This window comes from Gadus morhua, chromosome 14 (assembly GCF_902167405.1).
Source record: "Gadus morhua chromosome 14, gadMor3.0, whole genome shotgun sequence".
NCBI classification, from domain to species: Eukaryota; Metazoa; Chordata; class Actinopteri; order Gadiformes; family Gadidae; genus Gadus; species Gadus morhua.
This window is the reverse complement of record NC_044061.1, coordinates 20,544,519-20,557,733: the sequence shown is the minus strand read 5'-3', so window position 1 is coordinate 20,557,733 and position 13,215 is coordinate 20,544,519. Positions and strand designations below refer to the sequence as shown.

At 43.5% G+C, this 13,215-nt stretch overlaps 1 protein-coding gene across 1 annotated transcript; it reads right to left on the bottom strand.

The window, feature by feature from the left end:
- Positions 1-5,852: 5,852 nt before the first annotated feature.
- fgf7 (fibroblast growth factor 7) lies at positions 5,853-10,801 on the bottom strand. Its single transcript, XM_030376185.1, has 3 exons — positions 10,364-10,801; positions 6,328-6,434; positions 5,853-6,215 (listed from the first exon to the last, which is right to left on the bottom strand). The coding sequence occupies exons 1-3, from the start codon at positions 10,647-10,649 to the stop codon at positions 6,000-6,002; spliced, it is 609 nt and encodes a 202-aa protein (XP_030232045.1). The 5' UTR covers positions 10,650-10,801; the 3' UTR covers positions 5,853-5,999.
- Between the last annotated feature and the right edge of the window lie 2,414 nt (positions 10,802-13,215).

Below are 13,215 nucleotides of genomic sequence, written 5' to 3'. Positions count from 1 at the left end.
TGACCAGCAACGTCACCGATTTAAAGAAATATTGCCCAAATTAACTCGGCATGAGGGCGATTCCGTTTAGATACACGCTGTTTAGATTTATGTTAATTGCACTCTGTTTCAGTTACACAAGTAATAGCACGACCTGCAGCAGCTGTACTGTTAAGTTACCAGGTACTGTCCTATTTATGTGGGTTTTCCTGTATATATTTTTTCTATATACTCTTTTAAAAAGTAATATTTGATAATATAACATATATTTCGAACTGAATAGCAACTGACCCTCATCTCATGCGCACATGTATCTTCTGTGTGTACCAGCCTATAGCTCCCACAGTAGACAAGGAGGACCATGGAACCTTTGACAATATTTCACGTTGAGGTTCAGGTTGACTTTGTTCTCATCATGAAGCACTATCCACTTTCTTTCTCGGGTTATAAAGTATCCCTTTTACGAGCTATTGTCCAACTGTTGGAAAACTTTTTTTTGTGCTGCAACTATTTAGTTTGGGAAGCACACAAAAAGTTATCTTGCCTTATTCTGTGTATACACAGATGACCCATTGCTGAAGTCTTCGCTCAACAATACAAAAACAAGGTTAATGAAGACAAAGTGGTGTATTATTTATTTATTAGTCCGAGTACGCATTCCCTCCCCTTTCTCTTTGAAGCCCGATGTGATTAGCGTGATGTGAAACAGACTTGTTAACTTTCAAAGATACCTGTGCTGTCACACACTTTATGAAAGTCAAGATCACGCACCCACTCAGACGGCTCACAGATGTGTAGGCTATCGTGTAAGAACTCTCTGTGTATGGTGGTCTTGGATTCCTTGGGGCTTTGAGACTAATGAGACACACCTTGTTTATTACTTAACCACATTAGCTGTGAGGTTGTTCTTGCATATCATTTCCATAGGCAGCGTTCCATCTGGAAACTCCTCGTAGTGACCTTTCCTTTTCTGCGTTGGATGCTTACAGATGCCCTCTTCTGTAAGTTCAATGCGAATCACAACTTTACAGTCAGGACCTCCCCTAAACATTTCAGAAAAGTGCCTATTCACCCATCAGATATGATGCATATATCCCAACTGTCAATAAAGAGGTATTCCGTTTTTTGGCCCAACTCTTCAAATTATATTGTTTGCTCGAGATCTTCAAACTGTGTTATGCCGATTTTTAAAAGAAAAAACAGCACAACCGTTTTTTCTTCTATAAAATTATATTAAAAAAATCTATTTTCTGTTTTTTTTTTAACAACTAGTAGGATTTTGATGTTGTAGGGCAAGTGCTGGTAATCAAGGAGATCAACCTGTTGACCTTGGAACTACATTTGTGCTTTTAAGATGCCCGGAGACACAATGGTGTATTTCCTAGTGGAACCGCTTCAAAAAGGACTCAGCAGATCTCGTTTCTCTCTGAACCTCCGGTAAGAATCAGTCTTCAATATCACACATTTTATATTCATGGGTTTTTCTCAAATCATTAATTTCATTTTCTAAAGTCGAAAAAGGTTTTCTTGGCAGAGTTGGAGTCTGAGCTGGCTGAATCAATACACCGTGCAAGAAACTGACTGAATGGTGAGTCATATGAAAGCACAGTGTTCAGCAGATTCTGCAGCCTAGAATCCATAAGCTCATCACATGCCATTTAAAAAGAATGTATGTCTCATAGCAGAAAAAATTGAGCTCAAGAGTCTACGAACCGTTTTGGACAGTTAGCCTTTTCAAAGCCATCTCATCACTTGTTCATTCCCCCGAAGGAACCGCTTAAACGTTTTATCTTCTCCAATGTTAGTCTTCACCAAGATTATATTTCTTAAAAATAGTTCCATTGTTGTTGCATGGTGTGGCCCACCATTTATTTAGATCCATTCCATGGAGTCAGTTTACTGGAGCTGTCAGGGAGCCCTTGGGGTATGGTGTTGTCTTACGCCGCTCTCCCTATCTAATATGCCAATAAAACCCAGCGAGCTATGGGCAGAATCGCACCTCTGCAGCACACAAGCTATCTTCCATTTCTCCAGCAGCAGAATCAAAGTTGAAAGTTGGTTAAAGAGGCTGTAGATACGATTATTTTTGTAGAATTTGTTAGATATGGCATAGCAATCCGTCATCTATTAGTGAGTTAAATGTGCTGTGAGAATGATATATTAATTTCGGCAAATAATAATAATAATTTCGGCTTTCCCTTTTCAGTTAATAATAACTAGTAATTACTGATCATTTAAGTTATAATAACGATAATAATACCTCAACATAAAAAATATATGATATTGAGAGGGTTATAAACATGAGAAGCACTATTATTCTAACAATATTATTTGATCAAATCCTTTTTCAAACTGCAGGCATGCAAGGATAACTTTGTTTGACATCTCAGCTTTCAGATCGATTTGTGTCCGTGTGTGTGTGTGCGTGTGTAACAGATGACAGATTATATCTATGCATGGTTTTCATTTGCCGTGTGAAATGGCAGAGAGCTATGGATGGAGGAGGGGGGGGGTAGGCTTCCCCCCCTCCTCCATCCACCCGCAACCACCACTAAGTTATTCTTTTTTTCTCCTGGTCTGGGGAAATGAGGATTCCGTGCTAAGGCTGAAAACACAGAATTCCCTTGGTTGCGTAACAGCAGATTTCTTCTGGGGTAATCAAGGTTCACAGCCCCTGAAAATGTTTTGCATCAAGTTCAGTCTCCCACTACTATGCATTGCTCTCCTACCTACTAATGGATCCTACACAAATACACACTCACCCACCTCCTCTCACTCACACCTCTGCATCCAAAAACCACAACCCAACCTCTCCTTTGCCTCGTGTCTCCACACGCTATTTAAATTACAGGACGCATGTGGCCCTGATATGTGGACTGAACCTTGTATACACATATGCAAATTCACAGCCCACCTCTGATGTTTTACTGTGCAGCACACGAAGGTTGTACATAATGCTCGCTGTTTAGCCCCAAGTTCCTACAGGTGTAGTCCTTGATCTCTGCCACTGTTGCTGATACGTGACAGTTTGTTGTGAGGAGGATCATTTAGCTCTGCAGACTATAGAGCCGTGGGTGTGTACAATGCCCTAGACTGGGCAACGGCTTGCATGCTGCCGTCTGTTGCTACGTGTCTGTGGAGGGGTTCCTGTGAGCTTCTGTTGGCTGCAGCCTTGCTTGGCTCCCTCGGGAAGACACAGCCTTGAGTCTGAAACGTGTTTACATCGTCGGCATGTTACAAATGATCTGCTAAGACTAACTTTGCGTGACTTGGCAGAAGCCTTCACCTTTCTCCGATGTTGTATTTCAGGGGTTTGCACTCGATACATGAGTCATTCATTATCTGGCAGGGTTTCTCTGTGCCAGATGTGAACCCATAAAGTGCTCTCTAGGCGTGTGTGTGTGTATGTTTGTTTGTGTGTGTGTGTGTGTGTGTGTGTGTGTGTGTGTGTGTGTGTGTGTGTGTGTGTGTGTGTGTGTGTGTGTGTGTGTGTGTGTGTGTGTGTGTGTGTGTGTGTGTGTGTGTGAGAGAGAGAGAGTTTTGGCAGCCTGCCAGATAGTCTGCAGCAGTGGCCTGCACTGTGATAGCACTCAGGCTTCACTCTCTAAAACATAAACATATGATAATATAACACTTGACTGTCAACAATATCTTTAAATTTGCCATGACATGATAAATGACTAATCCCGGAGGTTTGCAGTATTACTGTACCTTTTGCGCTTATCAGATTGATTATTCAATTTAATGGCATTATTTTGGTGTACACTGTTTTTTATAGTCAAAGGAGATATGAGATAAGTACATTGCTTTAGAAACTGCATCGAGATGTTTTCCAAATCCTCTTATCACCATATATGTCCTGAGAAAGGATCCATCAAGATTATCCTTATATTTATTTAGTCACTTAATTCATGTGTTATATGAATTGTCATAATAGTAAATGTTTTGATACTAGTACAATTAGTATTATTATTACTAAGTGTACTAGTATTAGAATATTAGTATCATGGTTTGACTTCACCACGTTTTCAATGCTATGAATGTTAACGATGTAGTTAAACGTGTAGAGTAAATTAACTTGTGAATAAATATAAAGCCACACACCCCAGCTCGATCCCTCCGCTCAACTACCTCAGCTGGATGTCTGGTACCGCCATCGCGAACATCAAGCAAAGGTCGATCAACAAAGTCACAACTTTTCTCTGTTTTGGGACCTCAGTGGTGGAACGAGCTCCCTGCCGATGTCAGGATCGCAGAGTCGCTCACCAGCTTCCACAAAATACTCAAAACTCACCTGTTCAGAGTTCACCTCGACTCTGCATAGCTACCCAGCCCCTTCCGGCCACCATTGTATGTTGTGTGTCCTGGCACTTCATGTACGCACTTATTGTACGCACTTAATCTACATTGCACTTATTCATAGTACTTAATTGTGTAGCATCTGCAGTAGCTGCTATCATTGCTGTATACGGGGAATGGGTTAGCCTAGCGATTGTTAGTACTTGCACTTGGTTCTATGAACATCTTTGCTGTACTGACAGCGATATATTGTTTCACTTCTTATGACAAATGTACTTATTGTAAGTCACTTTGGATAAAAGCATCTGCTAAATGCCCTAAATATAAATGTAAATGTAAATATAGATATACAAATGCATACATATTTGTGTAAATATTAATTGGAGAATATTCCCGGCTCCAATTTCTCTTTTCTCATCCTCGTTAATAAATTAAATATATAATTTCCCTTTAACACATCTAATGAATTTAATCTAAATGAAACACTGGCAACTAATTATCCAGGTAGGGAAATGTACATGTTAAAAAAAATGAAACTTACACCATGTAACTGATCTTTTCTTTTTATATAAATAAAACAAATAACTTACAACCAGATAACATAATGCTATATGGCAGTATGGAGATATTGCAGTGATATCATGCAGTTGAAGAGAGTCACCTGTTGAGAATGAGAAGGGGCATACATGGATGGTTTACTCAGTACATGTTACTTTTGGACTTGAGTGTGATCATATATGTTGGCAAGACCTGGAATGTTTAAACAGATATGACAGACAGGGCTCTCCTCAAATAAATATTTGTTTCTTTATAGGTCAGAATACACATTTCTGAACCATGTTATATATAGGCTAGTCGATAATTGTGATGAGGAAAGAAAGACGGCGCAACATAATATTTAAAATGTTTTGACTGAAGTATTTTAATCTGGGTCATTTCTGAGCAGCAGAATATTCTTGCTTTATTGCATATATATTTTTAGGAAGCATCACACTTTGATAAACAAGACGTGGTCTGTTAGCAGCTTATAATGTCTGTAAAGGCATAAACCACAATTCAACAAACTAATCTACAGTTTGGAAAACCGTTTCAGTGAATACCCTCTCCCATCCATCACTTGTGTTCAACGCACCTGTGCCATGAAGAGTCAAGTCCAGCTTGCTTCCACTCATTGGGCAAGCCTGGTTTCTTGAGGGAGAAAACGCTATATCTGTCTTGTAGTTATATATCACTGGTGACAATGCATAGATGCTCTTAAATTTTAGTCTTGACTGGTTAAACGTGTCTGTTTATAATAGAACAGAACAATACTATTCCTATTAACTCACTTATCAATAACTGTTCAATTTGTGTACTAAATTTAGTGATGCGTGGAAATATTTGTATTTTATTTCCAACAGGATGCTTCAATACTTGTTTGAGTGGAGATGCTGAACAGAACAGGACTGTCATGTAGTTTGTAGTATGGCAAACTTCACACCTGTTTGTTTCCTAAATAAATCAGGACAACATGTCCCCCAACACTCCCGCCAGCCCCCCCCCCCCCCCCCCCCCCCCCCCCCCCCCCCAACCGAGAGTGTAATGCAATGCTAACCAAATCAGTGATGTTTTATATATTCAGACAAGCTTGGCGTCAGGTTGCGTATGCGATACCGCACCGGTGACGGTGAAAGTCCTGCAGCAGTGATGCTGCCGCACGTCCGTCACCGGCCCCTCCGGGGTCAGTCCACCCTCCTCTCCTCCTCCCGGCACTTCATGGGGATGAAGTGGGATGCTATGTGCTCCCTCCTGGTCTTCTTTCCACGCAGGGGCCTCCCCTTCTGCGACAGCGCGATAAACATCTCCTTGCCGTTCCGAGTGCACTTGGCAGAGGAGTACGCGTTGAAGTAGTTTTCTAGGAACACTTCCTTGAAGTTGCAGTTCTCACTGTAGTTCCTCTGCGAAGCAAAAAATAATTCAATCCTACAATGAGTTCTTGGTAGGCATTTGGTTGCAAAAGGTTAATGTTACAAAATTGTCCTTGTATTTTTTCAAAAGGTCAACGGTTACCTTGCCTTGGAGCTGCCCGGTCCTGTTCATTGAGATATAAAACTGACTCTTGAGCCCTTTTATGGCCAGCACTCCCCCCTCGGACACTGTTCTGATCTCCAGGACACCTGCCAGGACAGACAGAGTGGCGGAGAGTCGTCATTAGAGATAGCAGACAAGTGATTCCCAGGTCGCTACACAGGGCATTCACAAAACATACAGCTCCATTCAGGAAAAAAAAAGAAGGAAAAAAAGGGAGTTGGGAGTTCCTGTGCTTAATCAGTCTGCGGCCCCTCTGGCTTTGTTCAGGCCTTGTTAACTGGCCTGGGTGGCCATTACACAAACCACAGCCCACGCTACGCCACATATGGGAGACAGATTACCCCCAGCCCTCCCTCCGTCCCTCCCGCCCTCCCTCTCCTGGGATCGAGGAAACCACCTCCTTCCATGTGCTTTGCACGCTACCTCCGCTGCCTGCACTCCGATACTGATGGGAGGGGGGGGGGGGGGGGGGGGGGGGGGGGGGGGGGGGGGAAATAGTTGCTGAACTATTTTGTTTGTTGTTGCTTGGAGATGCATGTAAAATAAATGGCATGTGGTCATTAATATGAGAATGTTAACGGCCTGGTCCTCTTTCTGGGACCAGGGAAGTAGCACCTTAATCAATTGATTTAATATTGAGTCATATTAATTATTAACCTTTATAATGATTTATCATCATGTCAACAAAGAATATCCAAAAAAGGAAATATTCAAAGTATGATATTAATTACTGTGAATCAAACAAAGACATGAGATGATTTCATTTTTCAGGACAATCATGCGTGTTCCTCTAGCAATTCAAACAATGTGGATTGATGATTGAGCAGCTGATTAGTCATTCACCTTCCCAGGAGCTACATCACCTCAAATCTTTTTTTTCCTTTCAAGCCTAAGTTGGTTTCAACTACCGTACTTATTTATTAATAAGATCAATCATATAGTATGAAAAGTACAGATTCAGCGGTTGAGCCTGATGTATGAAGGAAACGTAGAGCCAGACAGAGGGATCAGCAACAGTAATCAATATTAGTAAAGATAGCCTTTGCACAATTCATGCAATCAAAGCCACCAGATGACAAACGGTTATTTGAATTGCAATCTTACACCTTGAAATATGTCATTTTGATATTTTTCTCTAAGCCATGCATAAAGTTCTTCTTTTTTTTTTTCTCACTTCATAATTTCAAGCCTTGAAATCTGTACCATTTGACCATAGACCATTCTGTCATGGTTCTGGAGGGGATGAGACCTATAGTTTTAAATAAGACATGGATGCAATTCTTTAATTTCACACACACACACACACACACACACACACACACACACACACACACACACACACACACACACACACACACACACACACACACACACACACACACACACCATATTCCAGGGGTGCCTTTCTATAGTTCTGTCACAGCACATTTCTCATTCAAATTATTGGTTTTTGTAGGTGCTGGGTGCAGAAAGGCCACTGTTTAGAGCCAGGCATGTCTTTACCGTTGTCATTGGCTGTTAACATTACTATGCCATTTGTTCTAAGCTTGCCATTGTAACTTTTGTAACCCCCCCCCCCACACACACACACACAAACACAAACATTCATGTATTTCCAAATGTCATTGGCACATTTTCTTGATTTCTGTGTATTGAAAGATTTGCCTTTATTCTGCTAGCCAGCTTGGGGTAAACAAACCATTTACGGGTGATTCCTAATTATTTCCTCCTTGGACAACAGACTACACATTGCTGTGGTTTTTGGATCATCCAAAATAACAGGATTCTCCTATTACTCCTGATAAAAAGTGATATATGCAAGAAATAAACTTTTGTTGGATAATATTTATATCCTAACCACTGTATTTTGGGAAAGTTTATTCACGGCTCATTATTTGGCACAATCAACGTTGATTTAAGAATTGTAACCATCCCTTTCCTGAAATGAGAAACATAAAGAAAATACACAGTTATCCATAAAATATAGCTGAAACTGTGTTCCTTTGATTGATTCGTTTTTTCATCAAATTTGCTTCCACCACCACTCTGTTATATCATACCCAAAACAACATGCTGCAGAAAATTCTCACTCCCAGATGCGTGAGATCCAATCTTGTGAAATGAGTATCATTGAAGTGGACTCTGGCACAAATTGCCTGGCCTCTGTAGTTGTCATGTGGATTTGTCACGCTGTTATGTGAAACAAGGTCCCCTCCAGCCTTCCTTTTTTCACTAGCGTCTTTTCAGATCATTTTGGGACAGCTGAGAGTATTTATTTCTGGGCCAGACAATTTTTCTGATTAATTTGATTATTATCGTTGTCATGTCATACACGGGACACAGACATGCATGTGATGCATCAATATTAAAGCTCATATCTAGCTGATGTTTATGTGGTCCCGAGACCATATTTACCGGTACACATTAAGTGGGGAATTATCTGCAGTGACTGATAGCACCCATGCACTTTCCCCTCCGCTCTGGCCAACAGCTTTTTAAGCAGACTGTTCTCAAATAAATCATAACAAGGCTTGCTACAGCTCCACTCTGTGTATACTTTGTAGCACGTTGTTTATCTGATGGATTTGTCCTCCTTTCGGTTGGATAATGGCCTGCATAAATAAAACAGGGAAATTAAAAAAAAAGGAGAAAGACTTTAACGTGTCTCAGAAGTTTCTGCAAATCCCTGTGGGTTATGACACTGAACTCTGAAACATCTGTATCTGTGCATATCCAGTCTTACTGGAAGTAGGCCTTTATATTGCTTTATTTATCATATAAGCCCCAGGGACTGCTGTCTGTGTAAGGTACAAAAGTTGAAATGTTTTTGTGTTTGTGTGTGTGTGTGTTTGTGTGTGTGTGTTTGTGTGTGTGTGTGTGTGTGTCTGTGTCCATGTGCGTGCCTACACTTGGGAAATCCTGCATGCAAGCTCTATTGAGGGTCTCTTCAAAGGCTCATCAGTCATATTTCTTTGTGATTTTTGCGTGAGATCTTCAGACACATCTGCGTGTATCGTTCCTTCTGCCTTTCATCGCCAATTGTTATGCAAGCCTCTGCTTTTCCAATCATGCCAGGGTTTATCGTTCATGCCAAGATGCCAACACACAGCCACTCTGCGACGATGGAATGTTAAATACCGATTACAAATTCATTCTGACCTTCAATCATAGCCCATATTAATGACACTTTTAAACACTGGTAGCTCTAAAGTATATTTGTGTACTAAATACTGCAATTATGTAACTAGGCACCGAGCAGTGGTCTTGGGTCTGTTTACGTTCATGGATTGTATTGTTTCTTTTTGGGTGGAAGTGATACTGTTCTATAAGATGCTGCCATGCATTCTCATTCTAGTTAATGCTGGCGGTAATCATGCTTGTGTGAGATGCTACTGGGGGCAACTGCACATTTTCAAGGCACGCGTGATAACTCTTTCTATTTCTATTTCCGTCGACCACATCTCTGTTCCCAGACGTCAGTCTGAGGCAGCGGGTCTAACCCCTCCCGACATGGGTCTAACCCTTGAGCCAGCGCCAGTTCCCTGGGGCCCGTGAGTGCTTCACTCCCGAGGAGCCCTGGCTCTCCCCAGCCTTCCAGAGTCCTTTCCGTTCACTTCATTACAGCCTATGTTTAGATGGTGTTATGATTAGGCAGGCCAAAGCCCACACCTGCTTTATTTTACTCCGGTCACTTTGTGCTTCTCTAATGCAGACATACGACCCATTAGAAGTGTGGATAAACTCCCTCCCACGTGCTGCTGTCATGGGCCCCGAGCCCCGGCCCTGACTCAGTGTAAACACCTCCGAGCTCAGGTCCGGCTGACACAACCCATCTGCCTATACTACCTGGGACCGAATACTGTCAGATGCCTTTTAAAGCTGAAACGCACCACAAGTGCTGGCCTCAAACCAATCATTTGATAGATATATTTATATTTACACAAATATATGTAAAGCATATGGAGTAGACTGCATTCAATCGTGAAGAGCGTCAATAGCGACTGAGGGTTCTTACTGTAGCAGTTGGTGGGGTCCTGCGTGCCGTTGATGCTGCCGTCGTCGTCGATGGTGAGGAACCACTGCGTGCGGCTGAAGAGCTGGCGGATGCGCACGTCCCCGCCCTCCATGTAGTCGTAGTTCCTGGCGTGCCGCTCGTGCTTGGAGCAGTTCATGAGGGCGGCCAGTTGCTCCGGCGTGCGGTCGCTAAAGGCCACGCACACGCTGCCAAGCAGCAAGGCCACGTGCACGCACAGTCCCGAGAGCAGCTTTGGCAGGTTCCATGACAGCATCCATATGCGCATTATACCGCGACACGCTGGGCCCCCTAGGAGGACATGTTGAAGCGGGGGGGGGGGATCGAGATCCGTACGATGCACCAGCTCCCTTTGACCCGCGTCCCCCCAGGCCCTCGCTCTGCGACCCGTGACCTCTTAAATCGCGACCTTACGTTGCCCCCACAGCCCCCCCCCCCCCCTCACCCCCCCTTTCCTCTCCCAGCAGCAGGGAGCCCCCGCTGGCCACACTGAGACAGACGCTGGGCTGTCTGGGTCCTAGCCGAGGGCTGGGGACGGGGGTGATGGATGAAGGAACGGGGGGGACTTCTCTCGCTCTGTGTATTCCTCAGGCGCTGGATGTGTTGCCAGATCCCTTCTCTGAGGACTGGATCCCGACAGCGGAGGTCATAATGTCTAGAGAAACCCTGCAGTCAGTCGCTGTGGAGACAATAGGAGGATTAAGGGCACATGTCATTGACTCTGACTGTTCACCGACAAGTGAGGAGAGAGGACTTTTGGTTTGCTGTTGAAGTTACCACTTTAAGGGCTAGTCTAAGAATGGTCGTGTACCATGGGTAAATAAAGATGAAATATCAAATTGTATTTTTTTATCATTATTTTAATTTTTTAATACTATTAGATAAAAAAAAAAGTAATATCATTCTCTTGGTCTGAACACTGCTATGTCTTGGAGTATTAGGGAAGCAGCTGTCTGGTCTGGACTGTGATCCCCTCTTTAACCTAAGCCACATGTACACGTGTATGCAGTCTCAAATGTACATATACACAAAAGTCTCAAAACAACAATCTCTTGAATCAATATGCCAATTCTGACTACCACAAACCCCTGCCACTTTCCCCCTAGCACCCACCTTCCCTCAACATTGAATAACTTACATTCTCCGTTAGTGATGGTGGAAGCTGAATGAGGTGTATTCCTTTCGCCCCCCGAAAGGTCCTATTGTGTAGGCTTCTCGGTTGTATGGTGATAGGCTTGGTGGCAGAGCTAGTCCGGCACTTGTGCTGCTGCTGGTGGTGTTGTAGGCAGGCGTGAAGAGACTCTGCTACTCCCCATGGATGGATCCCTGACTCTGGCAGGCTGAGACTGTGCATCTTCCACTGTTGTTGTGGACTCTACTCAGATAAATGCCTCTTGCTGACCTCACTTGAGAGCAATTAGATCCCAGCCAGTCAGCTGTCCCTTGGTGAGCTGAAGTGGAGGAACACCCTCTGCCTCACTCTCTCTGCCACTCACCCACTGGACATGAGAGGGAGCTAGAAACATCTAGAAGGGCGGACTTTTACTCGGTGCGCACTCAGAATTCCTCTACCATTATTTGCACGGACGCTGAAAGTGCTATTTTGTATCCAGACGTCCAAACAAGTCCTTCTGTTGAATGTGTTTTCTTTCAGGTTGACGGCCCAAAAAATCTGCAGAATTCCGGAAATCGAAATGTCCTTTAATCATCAATCCTTTATCGACCGTCTGTCCTATCATTTAAACATCTCAATCTCACCATGTGTAATTTGTTGTCTCAAATAAGTGTCCAAGATTTATTAACCTCCTGCCTCCACCCCATCCACCCCCCCCCCCCCCCCCCCCCCAGAAAAACATCAAAGAATGGCTTCAATGGCAGGCCTACTGTGAGCTACAGAGGGAACAATAAGTTACAGCTGGCAGGTGTCTATTGAAGGTGAGGAAAACAGCAGAGAACACTGCTCAGAAGTAGTCATCTTTCTGTCACGGGGTTGGGAGCTCTTTCACTTTCCTTGTTTGTATTTAAGGCCAAATTTATCACCCTTGCATACCTAGCCCCTCAGTCACTACTTCAAAAAGTTTATATGGGCCCTAATGACTTAGGGGCCACCTCGCTCCCCTCCCTTCTTCTCACGTGGGGAAGGTCAACGGGAAAGCCTGACAGAAGGACACTTCTGGCCCCAGCAGGCCTGCCCTCTCATCTGTGTGGCTGGGGGTCGTAAAGACCTGATCTATGGAGTGGCCTTCCTTCGTCTGCTCCCTCTGTCGTGAACCCGGGACACTTCTCACTCTCTTGGTTACCCCTGATGTACGGGGACACCAGCAACTGGTGGCTCTCCGGACAACTGCTCCAAACGCCAAGTGGTCGAGCCAAAACCTTTGAGACGATATACACATATACTCTATACCTATATGTATGATTAACATAGATAACATGAAAATGCCAGGACATGCATCTGGTCGGCCGCATCAGAGATTGTGTGATTCATGGTAGTGTCAGCTCGTGGTACGTTGACAGACCTGAGCGACGTGCCGACATGCAGGAGGAATGCGTCTGTAATAGTCAGTTGAAAGAGTTACATTTTCCCTCTTGTGTGGAGCGGCTTTCTGTGAAGTTTCTTACCGCAGAGATCAGTTCACAGGTTAAAAGCGCTGTCTGTGTACCCGCACGTGACGATGATTAAAGTACATCAGCCTCAAAGCCCAGTGTTTATTTAGCAGGACACCAGGATAACACCGGTGACATCCGATGATAACCAGACTCATCAGAGTCAGAGGACAACCTTCACCTGTTGACATCTCCAGTACATCTTTGCTTCAGTATTGTAATTTAAA

Excerpts from the sequence above, each read along its gene's own strand:
- fgf7 (XM_030376185.1), bottom strand. The coding sequence starts at position 10,649 with ATGCGCATATGGATGCTGTCATGGAACCTGCCAAAGCTGCTCTCGGGA. Across the intron at positions 6,435-10,363 it reads GGACCCCACCAACTGCTACA|GTGTCCTGGAGATCAGAACA; the intron begins GTAAGAACCCTC and ends CTGTCCTGGCAG. Across the intron at positions 6,216-6,327 it reads CCGGGCAGCTCCAAGGCAAG|AGGAACTACAGTGAGAACTG; the intron begins GTAACCGTTGAC and ends TTTGCTTCGCAG.